Genomic DNA, 23413 nt, shown 5'->3' with positions numbered 1-23413 from the left:
TTTATAAGAAATTATCACTTACAGATGAGACATTTGAAAAGTCATGAAAACAACGTTAAAAAAAATATTTGTTAAAATTGTGGAAAAGGTTATGTAAGAGCAGAGCAACTAAAAAGACATTTTAGAGTATGTAATCAAAATAAACATCATAAGTAAGATAATTGTAACAAAATTTGTTGTTATGGTCAAATAAAATTATATGTGAAAATTGGACCACTTGTAACAGTTAATATATAAGGCTTTACAAATATAATTACATTATATATGGGGAAGCTGGGGGGGAGTAGGGAGGTAAGCTAGGGGGAGGTGGGGGGACCGGGGGGAGCTAGCAAAAAAGTAGGATTACTCGAAAAATGCAAGAAAATAAAAGAATAACTACCTTATTCGGGGGGGAGCAGGGGGGTGGTTAGGCGGGGCGGGGGGAGCAAAACCTCGCTCTAACTCTTACGACTATATAATATAGGAAGACATATAATACAACTGTCATGTACCAACATATTATAATCACCAATATAATGTACTAACAGGTACTATAAACATTGCAAGTCGGCACTCAAAGCATCTTGTAGAAAGATTGGACTTTAGGAAATTTTGTTGCGTGAAGTAGCCCATTCCTTTACTAGGAGTATTGCGTGGTGCAAAAGCACATGTGAAAAATCACAGAGGTACTTGCCCGAAAAGTCGCATTGGCTGGGAATCGAACCACGGCCTCCCGCGTGCCAATCCATGACCTAGCCGACTGATACATTGCGCGCTCACTTTTTGGTTTTATTGCTGTGTCTCAAGGACATCAGGCGACGTAACCTGCTGTCACGTAATTGCATTACACATTTTCAAAAGCGTGCTTGTAATATATAATAGCATGACCACTCACACGCGTCAATTAGAAGTATTTGAGTGTTAACGTATTCTTATTTCGTCAGTACTGGTATTGGCATTATGCCTCTACCACGTGACCTCAGTATATATATGACTAATATAGAGGCAAAATAACACAGGTCTTATGGGAGGAATCTTGTTTTTATTTTTTTTCGCACTTAAAAAGATATTGAGCTTAAAAAGATTGTTGATTCCATGTCACTGACATAATGAGAGTTACGTAGTTATTTTTTTTCTTTGGTGAATTCGTTCATGAAGGTTGAAACAGCGTTTTGAACGTATACGGAGTGCCGTTTAATCCTACTTTGAGCTGTTTGTTTCAGCTGTGGCTGCTGCTGCGCCACTGCTGCTGATGCTCAGAGGTAAACAAACAGCTCAAAGTAGGGTTAAACGACACTCCGCATACGTTCAAAACGCTGTTTCAACCTTCATGAACGAATTCACCAAACTAAAAAAATAACTACGTAACTCTCATTATGTCAGTAACATGGAATTAACAACCTTTTTAAGCTCAATATCTTTTTAAGTGCGAAAAAAAATAAAAACAAGATTCCTCCCATAAGACCTGTGTTATTTCGCCTCTATATTAGTCATATATATACTGAAGTCACGTGGTAGAGGCATAAACCCAATTCGCTGTAGGCAGTAATTTAAAACAGCGCCATCTGCACGGTAAGAAGAAGGCGATGCTGGATAACACGATTAGATAGCCTGTTATGGGCTGTTAACTTCATTAATTGTTTTTTGTAGTTTCAATGTAGTATGGTACTTAACGTGTGGATTTTTAGTGTTAAGAATTTGTATTAAATAGAAAACAATTTTTTGTTACACTATGTACTTATTAATTTTCTTACACTATAAAATAATAGTTGTAATCCGTTGAATACGAATTCTTAACATTAAAAAATTAGACTTTAAGTACGATAACGCATTGAAAATACAAAAAATAATTAATCAAGTTTGCAGCCCACAACAGGTGTCACGGATGTGGCCCGGCTTAACCGACCAACGCTTTTAGCGCAAGCCACGGGCGTTGACCGGTTAAGCCGGACCTCGTCCATGACACAGGCTATATGTAATCGTGTCATCCAGCATTGTAGTGCAGGTGGCGCTGTTTAAGATTACTGCACATAGGAAACGTTTTCTGTTTTGAAAATCAGTGCTACGACCGCTCCATAAAAAAGTAAACGTATTTCTCCAAGGCAACTTTAAGTTAGTAAGGTTTTGAAGACAAATCTGAACTGGCAATTTTTTGAAGGCAATTGTGAGTTGACACTGTTTTTTAGGCAATTTTGGGTTCCCACAAGTGATCATGTATACCGCTTCTTTCACCACTGATGGTTAACCAAAATAACGATAAAAGGTAACGAAGAAACTAAGATCGTTGAGTACACAAAATAAATGCAAAACCTTTATATCAATAGCTCAGTTAAAAATATATAGCTATAATTATAGTTGTTAATAATAGCTGTAATTATAGCTATAACTATTAACAGTCATAGTTATATTTAACAACAAAGTAGCTGTAAAGACCTATGAATTGTTGCTATTTAAAATAGGTTTTTACAGCTGTAAATTTTCCGCCAATTTTGAAGAAAAAAAGTTGTGTCAAATCACATTTTTTCGAAGATATGTCAGCCGTGATATATGTTATCTTACGAACAACTTAAAAAGTGGGGTATTAAACAATTTTTGAACAATAATTAAGAAATTGTAAATGGGAATTTTTTTTTTTTCTCGTTAATAAGTACTCACAGCGCCTTAGTTTTAGTGTTATGATATGGATGATAACCTTACTCAGGGCTGATGAACTTAAAAAAAATCATTTCAATAAGTAGTTTGTAAATTTATAAATTGTATTAACTATTTAATCATTCAATTTTCTCCACTTTGTAGTACTTCTATTTTTATGTTACTTAAAAAATGCTGTGTAACATATTTAACCTATACATTATATAGCATTATTACTATCCTTCATATTTTACATTTTACTGTTTGTCCAAACTAAGGATGATTTGATGAAATTGTTATTTCAGTTACATTTCGCAAATAGAAAGAATTATTGTAGTCATGATTCATAATCTGTTTATTTTTACAAACCAGGAACTTCAATTATAACCACGTGATCTTCGTTTAAACCAATCACACAACGAATTAAAGGCTTCGTTTGAAATTATTCTCTTTTTTAAGGTGGTTCTTCACGATGGTGCCGTATCAAAGCGACACGGGACCCTGTGGTTATTTTCTAATTTTCGATTAGTGTATTATTTGCAACATAAAATATGTTGTACTGGCACTTGACTATAATATCATTGCATTTACATACAAATAAACAAGCTAATAAAGTCAGAGTAAGAGTTGTAAAAAAATTTTTTTTTGACGCAAGGTTTCTGAAAATGGCATGTACGCTCCTACTCAAGCAGACGTTGCCGCAGTTTACACGGCAGACATTTCGTTTACGATTAAATATCGTATACTATTTCCCTGATTAGCCCAAACTTTTGTTATATTATTAGAAAGCTGAAAAGTTCTTCTTTCACTACAAACTTTTTCTATTACGATCTTAAGTCTACTTTACGAGATATTACATGATATCGTAGTATGGAAAAGTAACCTACATAAGAACACATGTTAAAAGTGCATTTTTTGACTGACTTGTTTTCAAAAATTTGCCTGATAAAGGGACTTGAAATTTTAAAGAAAGATGCCTTATAACTTTAATAACAATCCCTCAAAATTTCCCTGTAAGTTTAAGTAAATGGGTTAGGTGAAGAACCACCTTAAGATAGGACAATAACGTCTATTACTTTTAGCTCTAATTGCAGCTACACGTTGATACTAAGCGCCACCAACGAACTTGACAGTAAAAGTAGCTTTAAGTGAGAACGTAAAAACGATACGTATTCTCATAAAATTAGAAGAAGTTTTTGACAATTAGAGTTATCCTGCCCACGAAATTTTAACGTCATCGTAATATTCTCGACTCGTATTATTCCATTGTGCTGCATGCAATACGTATAGTAACAAGTAATATGTATCAGTGCCCTAAATGTTTTGTGATTGCATTTTCAGAAATGAGCATTTTGCCGCTGAAGTATCATATCCATCTGTGCAAATAACGATGCAACGAGAAAAGAAGCAATGTATCCGCAAAAATGGTTTTAAAAAAAAATACAGCTCCATTAAAGCTTTGGCACAGCGTTTACAAGATAATCCAGAGTCAGGGCAGTTTCAGGATAAAAATAACTGTATGTTTATGTCGTACAAACTAATATCGTCATCCAAAAGTGATTGGTTGCTGCTGTTTGAAAAAAATTTGCTGGGTCCGTACCATATAACTTTTTTTTGCTTTGCAGGCCTATGTTATAACATAGGCCGATGTACTGAAAAATAGTTACATGGTACGACCCCAGGAGAAGTTTGACGACAACTATGACATCTACTTAGATGGAACATTCCGATGTCGACCCAACATAAGTGGCGTTCACCAAGTTTTGACAATGGGTGTAATCCGCAATCGCCGCCAGCAGTTACATATGTACGACGTGACAACGTTGCGTGGTTGGGGGCGCTACTGTCGATTTACTGGTGATGTGATCCGCAATCTCACCAGCAGTAAAGCAGACGACGTCGGTCTACTAGCTCTTTTTCGTGACATTTTCCGACATTCTGTCGTCTGCTTTGCTTTGTTTACAATCAGAAAATGTCACGAAAAAGAGCTAGTAGACCGACGTCGTCTGCTTCACTGCTGGTGAGATTGCGGATCACATCACCAGTAAATCGACAGTAGCGCCCCCAACCACGCAACGTTGTCACGTCGTACATATGTAACTGCTGGCGGCGATTGCGGATTACACCCAATCATGTCCGAGAAACACAATGTGGTGAGAAAAATTAGCGCCATGGAGTTCGCCTCCAGAGCTGTTAAAATCTAAAACAAATTCGATGTATCGATTGCGCGTAAAAAATGCTGTAAAAAGTTACATTACAACTTTTTTGCGCGTGCAATTGTTTAAGAGTTATAAGGGAAAAACACTTGGGGGCTGCCCCCAAAACTCAGTGGCTAATTTCTATTGATTGATTATGACAACGAATTGTGTATTATTTATTGATAAAAAGATTGCGCGTAAGCTGCGCGTGCCGCCCCCAAACGAAATAATATCTTAAAAACCTTAGATGGTAATTATTAATGCAAATCTGCTTTACGCAATAATTTCAGTTAAACCGCAGCCAACGCGCATGCGCACATCCCCTTGCTCGCTTGCTCCGTGCTCGGCAGCAATGGGATCACGAAGTAAGAGATTTAGAGATATTTCTTACTTCGTGGATGGGATATAGTCCCGGCCAGATTTGGTAATGGCAGCCCCGAAGTATTTTTCCCTTATAACTCTTAAACAATTGCTCGCGCAAAAAAGTTGTGATGCAACTTTCTACAGCATTTTCTACGCGCAATCGATACATCAAATTTGTTTTAGATTTTAACAGCTCTGGGGGCGAACTCCATGGCACTAGAAAAATTTATGATAGTACTACTGCCCTGTCACGAAATAAAATTCATTTACACTATTCCTACCCCGAAACTGATTAATAACTGCTCGCTAAGCAGGGACCGTACCATGTAACTATTTTTCTGTACATTGGCCTATGTTATAACACTGGCCCCCGAAGCGAAAAAAAGTTATATGGTACGGCCACGGGCAGTCACGTGCAGTTCCGGTCCAGTGAGATCATATGAAATTATATACACACCACCACGGGTGAAAGTTAAAAATGCTCAGATATCGTGCTTGTAACCCTGGCCTTCGCCTCGAGTGACAATATACACACGAGATCTGGAACTTTCTTTACGTAACCGCCCTAAGTGTGTAAAGGTATAACTGTGTCAGTCATTCGACGTATTATTGTATGTACATAGTCCATGTGATGTAAGCGATTTAAATTAAATCCCTGTTTATATAGTTTAAATCCCTTTTAAATCTTAAAGTAGGAGCCCCGGGTTCTCTGGTGACTGGCACTCGTGTTGTCTAGTCGCACTTTATTAATTAATAAAGTAGCCTGTAGGTGCCCCGAGTTATCTATAGTGATTAACATTTGTGTTGTTAAATCGTACTTTATTGAAGAATAATGAAGTAGCCTGTAGCTGCCCCGGGTTATTTGGTGTTTGGCACTTGTGTAATCGTACGTTTTTATTTAATAAAGTAGCAGTAGGTGCCCTGGGTTATCTGGTGATTGGCACTTGTTTTGTTTAATCGTATTTTATTATATAACAAAGTGGCCAGTAGGTGCCACGAGTTATCTAGTGATTTGCGCTCGCATAATTGATTTGACTATTTATGGCAACAGGTAATGGGGTTAAATAGATCATAGAAAATTAGGTTATGTGCTTAAAGGCTTTGAGATTTCTGGGCTAAGGAGTTTAATACTTTGGGGTTATTGGGTTTAAGACCTTAGGTCAAAGTTTTTTAATTTTCTCGGGATTCTGGATTCACTTTTAAATTTTGTCCCAATCGTACTGAACTGTGCTGTTTACTATCGATAGCACCAATTCAGTTCTATTGAGGCAGCGGTAATAATTCGCTATGCAGCGGATGTGTGGCGCCATCCACCAGCCGAAGCTCAAAACAAGCTTCTCGGCGGAAGCAACTGCTCATCCCGCGCACAGATTAGCGACGCACGTCAAACAGCGCGCTCTCTCCGTCTCTCTTTCACCGCAGCGCCTACCTTTAGGTAGCCAGCGCTGCTGCCACTCCAACTCCACGCTGGACTAGCGACTGCAACGTACGCTTTTCGTACCAAGTTGTAACTCAATAAAGAAATGTAATTTTACTTGTACGTCATGCCTCGTTTCCTTTCACGACCTGCCTCGCACCTTCGACATCCTCGAGCACCGGAGAATAATATTAGCTATTCACTGTGATACTTACAATAATTAAACTTTTGACTCGACTGATGTAAATATTATTAGCAAACGGCACTTACTCAAAGTGAAATACTACTATACCTTTACATAGAGTCAACGGATAGCCAATCGCGAACGAACAAAGAGAAAAGGGTTAAAAAGTGGGGTACCCCAAACCTACTGCTTTCTCTCTCTTCAGTTACCTACACGTTATCCCATTACGTGCTTCCTCCATATGTATATGCTATGCTCTAAGGCTTTATAGGTGCTTTAGGCTTCAGCGCCGTAAACACGGTGTAAGGACCCGGTCACATGGAGAGCGTAACGCGTACCGCGTAACCTTTTGAGCCCATGAGAGTGAGAGAGGGGTGCGCGTATTTTACCTCTCTCTCACTCTTATGGGTTCAAATGGTTACGCGGTACGCGTTACGCTCTCCATCTCAATGTGCCCGCGGCCTAAGATAAGACAGGTGGTACGAAGTACCACTTTTATACTTTGCACGGTCAGTTGCAATTTTGTGGCTGTACCAAAGTTGACTACTAGGAGGATCAGTGTCGAAAAGGTAGTAGCAGACGCGAAAACAATTGTAACGTAAAAGGTGTACCAAAATGTAAATAAAAACTCTAATATTTCTTACAATATTGTTCACGATAAGTTGTATTATTTATTACGTCACTGGCTTTATTTGTCGAAAACTACGAGAAAAATTTGAAAAATGCATCACATGTCAAATTACTTTAAATAGTAATCCTGGAAACTCTGTTAAGCCAGAAGCATTATTAAATAACTTAAAAAAAAGGGGAGGAGTCATCCATGCAAATACTCATTTTTTCGACCTCTTTGATGAAATAGAAAAATATTTTAGGGAAGCCGTAAATAATCAGCTTGTCAATGTTTACGAAAATGCCGTTGAAAATCTTTTGCGCAATTATAAGTTTCAGTTCCCCTGTAAACTACATAAAGAGGATGCAATATCCAAATCTATCTATTATTATACTAGCATGAGAATGAGACAGTAAGTTAACATACAAAATAAGCATGTTTTAAAAGAAAATGGAGAGAAAAAAAAATTATCGAAATTGGTTCCAACCTAATTTTTAATTTATTAATTTATTGCTTCCATTGTATCTTATTTTACGTATTAGTAGTAGATTGTAAAATTTGTAAAAAAATAGAGTTACGATTATATCATACAGTTTGTATATCTATATATGATAATAATTTTTATTGGAAAAACTTTGAGTTATACAGCAATGACGCTATTAATACATCTACATAGTGTGCCTTTCTCTCTCATACGCCATCTGACGAGTGTGAGCGGTACTGCTACGAAACTGCAACCCGTTGGTGGTACGAAGTACGAAGTACGAGGTTTACTTCGTACCACCTGTCTTATCTTACACCGTGAGCGTCGCACACAAGAAAGAGCAGTCTACTTTTCTTATATATTTATGGGCATAACTGAAATATAAAGAAAAAATACTGCGGACGCGAAAACGGCGGATCTGGACTTCTGTGCAAGAAAAGTATATTCTATATTCTTTGGTGGAGTGTGGACCCTGGACTGGCATCTCTATAAAGTTGAATAACTGAACAAACCTATTAGATAACAATCATTCTTCATTTCTTCAACGATTTTGATCAAATTATCAAATTGTTTTAGAGGAAGTTCATATATGTTGACCTTTTCTCTGTATAATAAAAATTTTTTTCGTTTGTTTGTGGCTTTGTCCATATAATTACGTATAGTAATTTCACTACAAATTGTTTATTTTGTAATTTCCTTGTGACTAAAAACAATCAATTATATTTTTTGTAATAATTCTTTTTGGCTTACATTTCTAAGATGCCAAGCATAGGCAAAAAACATATTGAACTAGCTTACAAGTGGTAAATATGCTAACATTTTCGTATTTCTATCGAAAAATAAATTAGAACAAAACTATAATTATCAAACTTTTTGTCTCTGTATACCACTTCAGTTTATTTTTCAGATGTTACAATCTAGAAAATTTTTTGCTACAACATAATATGGTCGACGATAAATTTTGTAAAAGCAAAACTAAGCTCATTTTACAACCTTTGCTTTAGCAATACTTCTCTAAAAATAATAAGTAATTATACTCTGATTTGAAGACTTCTGAATTCATGAAAATTAGCTCAAAAAGGGAGATCTAAAGTTATTTATTTAGAGTTACTTTAATAACGAGTTGAAATGTACTTCAATGTGCTACTTCAGAAATTCTTCTAAATTTATCCTCACTTGTCATTTAGCTAAACGAAATATTTTCAAAACCTTGAGTACATTTAAAAGACTAATTTTTTCTATTTACGTTGTAAAAGAATTATTTTCAACCATCTTAAAATTAACTAGTAATACATTTTATGGTGGATTTTGACACATGAGTGAGCGTTCCTTCAAGTTCTACCATCTAATGCACATTTTAATTTCTGAACTAGTGTAGGTTGATAGATTCCTTTTTAGTTATTTTGAAAACATATTCGATCATTTTTGGGCTCTTATACATTTCGTAAGTCTACTACTAGTTTTTTACTTTAAAAGTTTGGTAACATGCTAATCAACAATTCCAATTTTTTCTATAAATAAACTTGTTCTATTAAAACACAACATTTTTTGTAGGGCTCAGGTTTACTATATGGCCTCGCGATTTTTAACTTGGTTAAGGTTTAAAGTAACAGAAAGAGGTTGTATTAGCATTCCCCAGAAGTCTTGAGGTAAGGAAATATGTATATATATATATATATATATATATATATGTGTGTGTGTGTATATATACTAGCAGCCCCCCGTCTCGGCTGCGCCCGAGACTTACTAAATAAAACACCGTAGTGTGTTGACATGTAATGTGAAACATTTTTAGTTAGAAAATTTTACACATATTCCCGATACATCTCAGAACAAAAATCTTCTTATTAAAAACATATTTTTTCGGAATCCATATAGTTTATTTGGTCAAATAATAAGGTGTAAAAATTCAAAAAAATAATAATGCTAAAAATTTATGCCATAAAATAATCGATGGCTATAAGAAGTTGTTGATTTAGTTTCTTCTGTGTAATTCACGAAAAGGGCTATTTTTTAAAGCTGTTAAGATTTTAAGCCCCCAAAAAATTTGTATTAAAAAAAAAATTGTTTTTTCTTATATCTCACAATTTTATTACCAGAGCAACAAAGTCCTGGACCTTAAACCCAACATTTTTATTGCCACAAAAACACAAATACATTTTCTACTTATTAAAAAATCTGAAGTAGGATCTTTAACGATTTCAGAGATTGCTGTGAGGGTACAATGAAAAGCTGATCTCTCACGTAATGGACTCTTTAGTTGACGATTTTGACGCTGCTGTTTCAATCTCGATAAATTTTCTGCGTCAGTTTCTTGACGCCTCAAATTGTATTCATTAGATACATTTGAGGTTTTCTTTCCAATATACCCTTTTGCGACTATTGGTATGCTTACGACTTTTATGACCCCTAAAGACTATTTTTAGTCAACTTTTTTAATTTTAATACATTTGTTGGCAAGATAGTTCGACGTTTGATGGCCCTAAAAAAGACCGGTGAGCTTCTTAAGATAACTCTTTCTTGACTGCAGTTAACAGCAATTGTGACTGCCTGGATACCTCAGGGTGATCTTCTCTGGCTTACTGTTAAAGACCCAGACTGATTAGGAGAAAAATTACAAAGTCCGAAGCTTTGGGGCTAGTTGTAGTGCTCTTTCCCAACGTCTCCCGGTATAACGTCGAAGACGTTGATGTCTAAAGCACCTTTTTTATTTGCAGATTCAGTTGTTTTAGTGATCTTAGATGGGGAGATTGGTTAGTGATACTTGTCCAGAGGAGGCTGTCCCGTTGGCTCAAGTTTTTTTTCCTTTATAGCTGTTATAGGTTTGCCCAGCGCAGACCTTGGAGAAGATCAGTGATTCCTGGTTGAATGTTTAAAGTCGAGAGGGTAGTATAGGGTCGTTGGTCACCGGGTTTTCCAGCCTTGCGAAGAACAACTCCGCAGGTGACGTCTGCCAGTGAATAGCTGACTTGGTTTAATAGTGCCCGTCTTTAGTTAATATAGTCTTTTAGTCGACGAATCGCTTCCGAAAATGGTAATAAAAATGTATTTGTTGGCAAGGTAGTTTAGACTTAGGTGGCCCCTAAAAAGAACCGATGAAACTGATGGTTAAGTATGGAACGTAAATAGTTATAATGGCCCTAAAAAGCGCCAGTGTTGAAACTTCCAGGCTATTCTTTATTATTATTCCTGATGATGAAGAGCTGGCTACGGGTTGCTTGATTCTTTCCCTGGGAGTCTCGATGTACGGAGACTGTGATGGAGGGAGGTACGCCGCTGACCAAAGAATATCTCGTCTCAGGTCGTTCCCCGGATAACCAACTGCTCAATTGTTCATCTTTAGACGGGAACATGTGGGTAAGCGCGTTGGGGAACGCGACGACCAAGAAGGTAGCCGTTGTGGCTTCCCATGCCCCTCAGAGCTGTTTTCCCTTGCTTACATTCGTAGCCATAAATTCTCTAACTACACCAGGTGGGAAGGTGGAACTGCCACACAACTCTAAAGAGTTGGTGCAGATTATGCTCTGGCTAGATATGTCTCCTGGTAATTCTGGCAGAGACGGCATCGGTTGGAAGAAATTTATTTTTCTTTGATTGCACTCGTCGAGATTCAGGGTGAAGGGACACTTAGGTCCCTGCCCCTTTAGAGAAGAGTGTCGTCCGTAACCGGGATATCCAGCTGCAGGAGTATCACCAGCTTTCTCTGAACAGCTTGTTGAGCTGCCGAAGCTCGACTATACCACTATCGATACGCTCCGGCTTATTATAACCACACTTATTTAATTATGTTGCAGGTAGCTTCGATTTTATGTCGACGCCACCTAGCGGATTTTACTGAACTAAAGTGAAAAGCTGGCGTATTTTTGCAAAACTTTGAGCTCATTTATTGCTATTGTTATTAAATTTTTTAAGATAAAAACTATACTAAAACCGTCTAGGAAGTATCATGAATCAGTGTGCAAAATTTCAGCAAAATCGGTTCAGTAGTTTTCGCGGTTAGCGATTACAACGGTTTTAGCGACTTTGCTATATATATTAGTAAGATATATTTAAGTATACTTATTTGCTATGCGCTTTGTGTCAGGTGGCGCCGTCGAGTGAGAGAAATTGTCCCTCGCTCAGATCGCCAGAATGCACGGAGCCTTATAGGAAAATTTAAATTTAAAAAAAGGTTATTGAGAGTGAATTGACCAAATGAATCAGTAATTTGAGTGTATATTATGTTAGTGTACAGTAATAAATTTTGTTTGGTGCTGTCATGTGTACTACAAGATTGGAAAAAATAAAAACATAGATTGCGACTATAATAACATAGCATACACAAGTGCATTATTCATGCTTACACTTGTGTAAAGCTTAAAGAATATAGGTAATCCACGGAAACGTAATATAAATGTTTAAACCTAACCTGTCATTAGTATTTACGTTTATGGAACACTGTTTTGAGAGAAATAGATAAATGTAAGCAGTACTTGTGTTTCTCAAGCTCCACACAACTGAAAGCATGTATATGCACTCATATATGCTATGTTATTACAGTCGCAACCCATGTTTTTTTCCCAATCTTGTAGTACACATGACAACACCAAAAAAAAACTTATTACTGTACACTGACATAATACTCGATCAAATCTCTGATTCATTTGGTCAATCCACTATGAATAATTTTTTTTTTTAATTTATCAAAAAGTTTTCCTGTAAGGCTGCATGCATTCTGGCGATCTTAGCGAGGGACAAATTCTTTCACTCGACGGCGCCACCTGACATAGGCATATAGCGAATAGGGTGTCGTTTCTATCTGTACAATGCTACTGACCGAGAGAAGCTCGCGAGAGAGCCATACTATGCAAACACCCACACACCCATTTATATATATATATACATATATATATAAATATACATATATATATGGGCAAATCCACCAAACTTTTAACCTTCGTGATCCAGAGATTGAGCTTGAAAATTTCGTATTTAATTTCATAAACGAGTCAAATAAGTTTTAATTCACGATTACTCACCTAAAGAACAATGGGTATGCACAGATTTAAGGCCATAAATTACTTTTTTCTTTTTCTATAAGCGATTTAAGATGCAAAAACACAAAATAAGCGATTGAAGCTCAAGAAAAATTTCGTATTCTTAACAACTTTGTTTGCGTGGTCCGCAATATATTGGCCTTAAAATACCGACTTTTACTCGTTCGAACCTTTCTACAAAACATATCAAAGGCTGAATAGTGTGCCCTCAATGAGAAAAAAATTATGCGTATTTTTTTGAGTGAAGTCAACTTTTTTAAAAAATCATTTCAGTCTCTTCTTATGGACTTTTAAGACGCGGCCCTTCGATCACGAAAAAGTTTTTTATTCAATCTTTAAATACTTGGAAAAACAAAAATTTCAAGCCCTGTCTCGATGATGTGCCCTACATTCATAAAGAATACGAGCACTTTGAAGTTGTAATGAAAAAACGAAACTAGTTTTAAAATAACATATTTTTTGATGGCACATCGAAGATTTTACGTGAAAAAGGTCAATATAAGTTGTTACCACTGTCTTTTATCATGTTCAATTGAAATATAAATGGGCCATCATTATATTTTTATTAAAAAAAATTTTAACTTGTTAAGGAAACTCATATTTACTCCTCATCAATTTATAGTCCTGGCGCACTGTCTGACCCAGCTCATTTTTTTGTTGTAAATAATATAATTCTAGAAAAAAATAACCGATTGTAATAGTTCAAAATTCTACTTGCTGCTGAAGTAGAATGTAGATGTAGTAGTGTAGATTATAAAGTAGCAAGTAGTGAAGATTATAAAAAAATGGTCAAAAGCAGGAAAATAATTTTTAGTCTTCGAGAATTGGACGTGATGTTTTGACAGCCAGTAATATGATTGAAGTCGTTCGAGAAAGTGACTCAAAGGTCCAAATGTTTTTAATTTCTGAAAATGACATAAAAAATATTGAAAAATTATTGGAAAATACCAAATTGCAAGTGGCACCAAATACAATGAAAATTCACCAAGTAATATGGACAGAACAAAGTGAAGATGTGATATTTTTAAATTATTTATCATGTTTAGAATGTGTTAAGAATCCACCATGTAAGCATTATAGTTTAAAACCTCACTCTGTTATGGTTACAAGTATGAAAAAAAAAAATTAAAAAACAAACCAAAAGCGAAGTTGAAGTTAGTAAAGTCGTCAAAATCCGCGCGTTAAGATCAAAAAATGTAATTTAGACAAATAAATAAAAGTGTACATGAAACCATATTTTTGTTATTCATTACAACATTTATAATTTAGACTTATTGAGTACATTCAATATTTGCAATGTCTATTCATTATTATCAGTATAAGAGAAATGAAAATTTTGAAATTAATCATATTTGTCAATCAATTAAAGATTTTTTACAAGTCATTTGTTTAATATTAATTTATAAATATTTAAGGTATTTTTTATTTATTTAATCAATAAATAATGTTTTTTTTATGATTTAAACAGATTGGAGTAAAGAAGTAGACATACAAAAACAAGGGGAAAAAAATTTAAATCAATAAAAAAAAATCATTTTAAATAAGGTACTAAACATTATTTTTATGAATTTACACCGAAGGAAAAAATTTTTTAGTACTAGGATATGACTTCTAACTTACTTTAAACTCAAATAAATATTATTAAATATCAGCAAAAAAATAATAATGCTAAAACGACGAGAAAGTTTTTTCATTGTTAGCGTATGAGAGTTATGTATTATTACGTCTTCAATTTGAATGGCCTGGAGGTAAAACTAAGAACACCAACAATTTTTCAATAATAATAGGTATACAAATACATATACAAAATTCCAATAGTGTGCCTTAAAAAAAAAAATTAAAAAAAAAAAAACTTGAAATTAAAGGTTTGGTGGATTTGCCCATATACACATATAATATATATAAATATACACATATATACTTAAAAGTACATTGTACAACTTTATACACCTACATAGATATGTCAGTAGTAAGTGTACATACTACATGTATACAAAAAGATACATTAGTATACATTAGACAGCTAGATATACCTGACCCTCTCCCTGGGTTGAGTGACACTGAAAACATGTACTTAAGTATACAGGGTGTGAAGAAATTGATCTCGGAAAATTATATGGTGCGATTAAGCTCGTTGATTTAAACAAAAAAGCTCAATGCACCTTTCCGATTTGCTGTGTGTATAAACAACATGACCAATAAACTGTTGGCGAAATTGACCAATCAGCGAGAGCTGCGACGTAGGGGCGTGGCCTTGTTTAGTAGGGGGGAAGAGAGACAAGTAGTAGAAGCAGGCAATAAAGGTAAGGCATACTTTTACTTTTAGTGGGCAAATGATATTGATCAACCACAATATTCATCAACCGTATTTTTATAGTAACTAGATGGACTAAATAATAGAAGGGATGAAAATACCAGTAGTAAGTAATTGAATTGTTATATATTATTACTTCACATACTTTCGATAGCGTCGTCAACAGGCATTCATGGTCCTTTCTTACTAATTTATAAATTATTATTATTATTATTACATAATTAATCAAGAATTAGTGCTAAGTATTTGAGTATTTTTTTATCACAACATCAGGAATTAATTGAAAAAAAAAATTATTTTACTTAGTATAAAAAAGTAGGTGATTAATTGCCAGCGGTAAATAACTTTAATTTCCAAGGAAAAATAAAAGAGGATGCAAGCAAGCGTTTCTGCTCCCGAAGTTGAATATTATTTTGTTTTATGATTATGAAAACCGTAAATTATCAGTTACTATTTATCATTATTAGTATTTATTTTTGACATCAATTATTTATTAATGCGGTGGATAATTAGCACTAGATTACTTGAATAAATTAACGACTGTAGGACATGGGCTTTGAGTTACTCAATTATTTTACTTTGATTTTATAATCAATGTGTAAGAATTTACAAGTTGGCTTTAGCACTCAGCTAGCCTATTGATTAATTTTTTTTATAAAGTAAAAATATGTAAATAAACTAGCGGCCCCCCCCCCCGTCTCTGCTTTGAGACTCACTAAATGGAACACCGTAGTGTGTTGACATTAATGAGAAACGTTTTCAGTTAAAAATTTTACATCTTTTTCTGACACTTCACCGAAGAAAAATCTTCTTATTGAAAACATGTTTGTTCGGAATCCATATAGTATATTTGGTTGAGTAAAAAGCTGCAAAAAGTGAAAAAAAATATAATTCTATCTTAGAAAAACGATGGGTCACGTAAAGAAGCCTGTTTATTCGTCGCGTGATTGACTGAGACCGATCAAGCGCTGGTGGATTTGAAAATAAGATTTAGAAAAATCGGTGAAAAGTTATTTTAATTTGTAAATTGATAAATATTACAATATTACATGTTACAACAAACATATAATTATTGTATTTTTCTTTAAAAATATAGAAAATAAATGTTTGATTGAATTTTGGGGGTATGCGCGCCGAGTGTGCAGGGGGCGCAGCCCCCTAGTAATGCTGCAAAGTACTGTGCAGCTCTTATACCATAAAATAATCTTTGGCCTTAAAAGGCCGTCGATTTGCAGTTTCTCCCGTATAATCTATGAACAGGGCTATTTTTAAAGCTGTAAAGATTTAAAACTCACAAAAAATATGTAATTAAAAAAAAATTTTTTCTCTTATCTCACAAATTTATTACCACAGCAACAAAGTCCTTGAGCTTAATCTCTACATTTTTTATCGCCACAAAAATACGAATACATATTTTACCCATTTAAAAATTTGGAAGATTCAAGAGATAACTGTGAGGGTTATAGGGATAAGCCTATCTCTCACTTGAAAAATTCTTTATTTATCAATTTTGATGCTGCTTTAATCTCGATGAATGGTCAGTGTCATTTCCTTGACGTCCAAAATTGTATTCATTAGATGCATTTGAAGTTTTCCTTCCAATTTGACTTCTTGCGACTTTTGGCATAGTTAAGACTTTTGTAAGCCCTAAATGCTATTTTTTTCTCTTCTTAAAAAAGAATGGAATTCATTAAGCGAATGCTATTTCACCACGTATTTTTCATTTTGGCACTGTAAATCGTCGCTTAGCATCCCTGCTGCATGCGTCCATACATACATACTTCGAGCAGCAGCGGAACATGCATCGGAGAAATAGAAACAAGTGTCCACTTTAATTTTTAAATGTTGTTAATTTGTAAGAATACAAAAAGGGGGACGTTTATTTATCATACTCACTTGATTATAAGTAAGAAGGCAGGCAAAATGCATCAGAAGAAAACACATAATGCTCATCGATTTCCCATGTTTTTTTTTACATTGAATGAGAAATTAGATTCTTTGGTCGGACGCTGTTTCGCCATGTAGTCGATTCTTTTCTCACGAGTTGACTGCACTCTGTAGTCCAGCTTAAAACGCGCGAGATCAATCCGTAAAACGAAAAAGAACTACAATATGTTATTCTTAACAATATTAAAAGCTCTCAACCACGCTCATTATCTCGCGTTGCATACAAACCCATCTATGCCGCAGCAGCGAAAAAAGATGAATACAAGGAAATATAATAACAGTTCACCCGCCTGAAAAGCTATTGAATTCTGCGTACTTGGAATGGATGTTACGTAGAAGAAATAAAAAAAATTATAAAAAAAAAAATTCTCATGGTGGTTTAAACTTGGTACCTATGGAACCAAAAGTTTACGATATTCCCACTGCGTTATCACGACTATGGAGTATTGTGGTTCAGATTTCACGTATGTTAAGAAAAAATCCCAAAACCTCAAGCTAATCGATAGTAATGACTTGTTCTCTCAAAATAGGTTTCATGCTCACGTACAAGGTAAGGTATGGTGAATATAATCTCCAGCATCTGTGAAACTATGGAGCTCAAGTCGAACTAATGCCCTTCACTCGCGCAATTATCTCGCACTGGCGTATTTGTATTTTACTTTCCCAAATAAAAGAGATTATTTGGCCGTAATCGCTAAATCAATAGAGAAAAAATTAGTCTAAATGTCAAAAAGTGTGTTAAATCTGAATCTTCATGTTTTTTTTTTCTTGAAAAATAACAAAATCCTGCGATCAGACACTATTTTTCCATGTTTCAGCTGCCTTGCTGAATGCTTGCTTGCTTAATCCACCAAAAAAAAAAAATAAATTCTGTTTTTCATTAACAAAATAAGGATTTATTGTTTGTGAGCAGAATGACGCGTCGCGTACGTACCTATCTAGAGCAGCAGCGAAACACGCAGTGAAAACAACGAAGCTAGTATTCATTCAAGTTCTTATCCATCTAAAATTTATAATAATAAAAGAGAACGACATCTTTTACTGTTATTGTTAAAAAAAAAAAAAACCCTAAAAGGTATGTGAAATTTGACGTGGTGAAAGTGCATTGAATCTTGCAATTATTTGTAGATTCAAAAAAGAATTGAATCTTCTAAACAAAGGCTGTTTCACCACATATTTTACACTTTGCCACTGTTTACTGTTATTTATCAGCCCTGCTGCATGCGCGCGTATCTACCTACCTCGAGCAGCAGTGGATCATGCATCGGAGGAATCGAAACAAGTGTCTGCTTTAACTTTTAAATACTGTAAGTTTATGAGAATAAAAAAAGAGTGAAGTTTATTTATCATACTCGCTTGATAAAAAGTGAGAAAGCACGAAAATGCATCAGAAGAAAGTAAATAAAGCACGTCGATTTCCAATGCTTTTTTTTTATATTAAAAAACAAAAAAAAATTAGATTATTCAGTCGGATGCTGTTTCACCATGTAGTCGACTCTTTTTTTTCACGAATTGACTGCACTCTGTAGTCCAGCTTAAAAGACGCAAGATCAATCCTTAAAACATAAAAGAACTACCAAATGTTATTCTTTAACAACATTAGAAGCTTTCGATCCACCTCATGACTTCTGAAGCTCAAGCTAATGTAACCTATGGTAAATGAAAAAAAAGACAGGGGATTTTGCTGTAACCGCAAAAAAATTCAAAAATTGTATAGGCCACATGCAATAAAAAGAAGCGCATCGAATCTCGATCGAACCTTGATGTTTTTTTTTTTTAATTGTACAAGACATATTTTTTCAGATGAACACCGAATGGGCATGCATTAAACATTTTATTACTATTAAATAAAATAGTGTAGCCAAGCTTAATGCATGCTTGCTTTGTCTACACAAAAATAATCACATTTTTTTTGACTTAAACAAAATAAGAAGCTCTCGATCGCGCGTCGCGTACGTACCTACCTACCTATTGTGTAGCAGGAAACATACCACCCAAGAAAATAAAGCAACTGTCTGCTAACTGGAATAATTGGAATGACTTTTAACCAAGAAAAAGAAAAAATTTCAAGTTTGATCCAATCCCAAACCCTTGAGACCCAAAGAATCCATCTGATCTGCTTCGCTAACACATTATTCATTACCTCGAACAAATTTAAATTGAATGGGTTCACTGAGCGCCGAAGTTCACTTCACAATTTCTACGTATCAGTTAGGAAATTTAAAAAAATTACTAAGTAACTTTAGAGCTTATTGTCATATATTTATTTTTTGTGCGAAAGAAAATAATAAAATCATTGAGCTCACTCAGTGCCAGGTTTTTTAAGGGAGTTCTATGCCAAATAGAATTAACATTGCAATCGAGCTAAAATTTTAGGTACGGATAAAAAATAGCCTACAAATGACCCAGTTAAATTTACAAGACATGGGGGTGCTTGAGAAGCGAGAAATAAATATTTGTGTATTGACGCACTTCAATACGTAACCTTACGGGAAATATCTGTTTTTCTAACTTGCATAACTTATAACGTACTGATTAACATTGCAATTGGAATGAAAAAATTGTGAACGATAAAAGAATATCTAACAATTATTTATCGATTTTGAAAACTTGGCAAGGGTGATTATTGAATAAGAAATAAATGAATGAAGATAGATATCATACGTTTGGCTCACGGCAAGTCGGCTGCAAGGTTGGTAGTACTACGCTAGGTGGATGAGGTTATAAAGCGTGCTAAATAAAAATTTGAATGCATGGGCGTAAATAGTATTGATTCTTGATACATAAATAAATAAATACGGTCATGTTAAGTAATATGTATGTATAAAAAGAAAGTTCAATAAAATAATTACTCGGATTGATTTGTCCATGTGGACTGCAAACTTTATTAAAATACAGTTCGTGACGTAAATAGAAACTTCAACGCACTTTTTTATTATAATCACAGAAAAGTTATTTTTAATTATTATTGTACAAGATGCTTAAAAATACTTAAATTTTAGTTTTGTCTATACAATTACTACATATTTCTAAGAATTTTTTTTTTTTCGAATGCTTCAATAATATTTTCAAAACTTATTCTAGCTGCTATGATTTTTTTTCTTGTACTAAGAGAGGTACAGTCATTTAAGGCACTAAGTTTAGGTAATTCATTTGAAAATAACTTATCCAAATTGCTTTTTTTATCTAAAAACTCCCACGTCCATGCAGATTCTATGAATGTTTGACAATATCTCCTATTTTTTATAAAACTTTGTCTAAGACGATCACATCATCAAGGGCATTGTGTGCACCACTAGTGTCAATATTCAAACTTTTAGCAACAGTTTCTAATTTATTTTCACCTTTTCCAGTTCTCCCCGTGTACTTTTTTATCACAGGAAGCGTATCGGTAAATCCGTGAATAACCGACTTAAAATGTTTATTCATATAAGTTTTTTCAATAGCTCTCACTAATCTTGAGCAATCGAATCGGCAGTTGTGCGCAGTCATAACGCATTTTCTTCGCAACAAACATAAAAATTGATACAAACTTATCATCACCTCTAAGAATGAAACAGTTTCAACACGTCGTCCATGCAAACATAAATATCCGTCGATACTTGTGAGACCAGTGGTTTGACTAGATTTTTCTTCAAGCTTCTGGGTGGGTTTTATTTATACATAAAACATAAAATTATCATATTTATATGCTATATTTGCAAAATGTCAGCATTTGTACTCAAACTACATGTCTCTAGATCTAATATAACAATAATCTTATCTAAACTCTCGTCGACTTAAGCAGCATCAAGTGAAATACTTTGTACGAAAAGTCCTACATCTGCCTGATAAAGAACGCCTTCTGACGTCTCTTTTTTAGTTCTTAATTCAATTTTTTTTTTTTTTTTTAAATAATCGTTGGTTTTTAAAATTACGAGTTAATGATCTTTTATATCTTTCGTTCGCTTTTATATCATATACTTCCTTAAATTTTGTGTGTACATTCCCGGTGATGAATTCTATTTCTTATACAGTTTATCAATATATTGCTCTCCATAATTTTTTTATTCATAGCACTGACAACACGAATATCGGCAGCAGAAGATAAACCATAAAATCTATTTTTTGGCTCTTTACTGACTATCATCGCGTTTGTACTTTCATTACCTTTACTGCTTGCACCAGATGCAAACGATTCCACCTTATTAGCCAATGAAGTAAAAATTCTCGTCAAATTTTAAATAAGGTGTCAATTCTTTGTGATCTTTTTTTATCTTGTACAATTCATTGACTACACCTTTACTAGTGTGGTTTTTATCGGACAGTTTTACAACTTCGTGTGAGCAAACATTTTTAACAGCGGAAATGGCACAGCTACCATTATCCGCCACAAAGATGCCTACTTGAAGATTGCATTTTTTTAATATTTCATTTGCATCCGTAAAGTAAGACTGCTGCTGTCGGAGAAACTTGGTTTTTACTATTGGGAAAAATGAAAGATCTATTTAGGTGTGAGGGTCTGAAAAAAATGAAAATAAATTATAAAATAAAAAAAATTCAAAGCTTTATTTGTGGGAAATTTATACATATTTTACTATTAAACGATGATAGTGGTTCAACGATATCAAAGATAAAAATAAAATGTTATTATGGCTCAATTATGCGTGCTGTACTTTTTACAATTTAAAAATATTAAAAGTATTCAGGTCATTAGAAATAAATCAAGATTTTACAATTTAAAACACAGTAATTTTTAAGTGTAAAAAATGTGAAAACATTTCTCAAAACAAATAAATCATGTATAAATAAAAAATATTTAAAATATAATCCATCAATAAAAACAATTGCACTCGATTAAAAAAAAAATATTCACCATTAGAAGAGTGTAAAAATAAAAATTTTTAATATTCAGCATTCAAGTTTTTTTTAAAATAAAATATGTACATAGCCTACAAAAAATCTTCAATTTCAAGACTGTTTTGTATAGTATATTCTCTTTTTTCGCTCGAAGCTTCGATGCAACTATCATAAGCCAGTTCTCCAATGGGTTTTGCAATTTCTTTTTCATGCTTTTTAATAGTATTCCAATTGAATGCAGGAATTTTCATCGAAGAGAGCAACTTATTTAAATGAGTATTACCCATGCCTGAATTGATAGTACCTGTGAAAAAGTAATTTTGTTATGCACCATACTTATTGTACTTTATCAATATTTACATATTAACAATTGATGATATAAGTACCTACTACAGCCTTCGTGTTGGTGTCAAAATTTTTACTTTTTCCTGATGTGATGTGTTTCTTATCTGTCGGGACCAGTTGTACTTTTTTACACTTTTCACATCTTACTAAGAATGTTAAAACTAAACCATGACGTTTTTCAGAGAGTGTATTAGACAAAGATAAGGTTGATCTGCAATTTTTGCAAATCATATTGTCTATAAACGTTTGCAGCTGAAATATTCGTCGTCCCCCCATGTGAACAGACTTCAATTTTTCGGGAATCGTCGTGGAAGAAACACCAGTCCTGCATCCATAGATGTTTCTAATATTTTTACCTATCAAACTTTGTTTCGATCGATTGTCGTACACTTGCTTCGTCACAAGTCTTCCTTTCCAAAAATATCTTTGTTCTTTTTTCGGTGACATTCTACTTTGTGCATGACTAAAAAGGTTATATTTACATTTGATTCTGCTTTGTTGGCTGCACACTGCACAGCAGTGGCCGAGTCGTTACATATATGTAACGTTGATCGGCAGAGCTACCCACATCGGAAACGCGAGAAAGAAAAAAAAAAAAAAAGAACTAATGCCCTATATCTCTGTCTCGCTTTTCAGGGATATAACACCAAAACTCAGTGCCTATAAGAAAAAAAGTGCACGCTTGCTACGTGTACGTGTAGTTTGTTATCAGCCGCAGTCATAGTCTTGTTTAGTTTTAAAAAGTCCGCTATTTTTTTTACCTTTAGCAGGTACAATACCCGCTGTATCGACCTCTATTGTGGTTGATCAACATCATTCTCCCACTACAAGTAAAAGTAAGCCTTACCTTTTTTGCCTGCTTCTACTACTTGCCTCTCTTCCCTCCCTATAAAATAAGGCCACGCTCCTACGTCGCATAGCTCTTGCTGATTGGTAAATTCCGCCAAGAGTTTAATAGTCATGTTGTTTATACACGCAGCCAATCAGAAAGGTGCAGTGAGCTTTTTTGTTTATCTCTCAACCAGTGCTCCGATATCGAACTGAGAACTCGCGCACACTTGTACAC

General features: G+C 34.4%; 1 protein-coding gene across 1 annotated transcript in view; it reads left to right on the top strand.

Annotated features, from left to right (window-relative positions):
• The first annotated feature begins 8343 nt into the window (after positions 1-8343).
• The window catches only part of UQCR-6.4 (Ubiquinol-cytochrome c reductase 6.4 kDa subunit), a 62966-nt gene continuing 47896 nt past the window's right edge, over positions 8344-23413 (top strand). Inside the window, exon 1 of the mRNA XM_014359407.2 lies at positions 8344-8669. Within this exon, the coding sequence (XP_014214893.1) occupies positions 8626-8669 (44 nt within the window). The 5' untranslated portion in view covers positions 8344-8625. The remainder of the gene's footprint in view (positions 8670-23413) is intronic.

Source organism: Copidosoma floridanum, unplaced genomic scaffold, assembly GCF_036245765.1.
Source record: "Copidosoma floridanum isolate Cflo_tuat_1 unplaced genomic scaffold, Cflo_Japanese_pri ptg000030l, whole genome shotgun sequence".
NCBI lineage: Eukaryota > Metazoa > Arthropoda > Insecta > Hymenoptera > Encyrtidae > Copidosoma > Copidosoma floridanum.
This window is presented reverse-complemented; position numbering and strand designations above follow the sequence as displayed.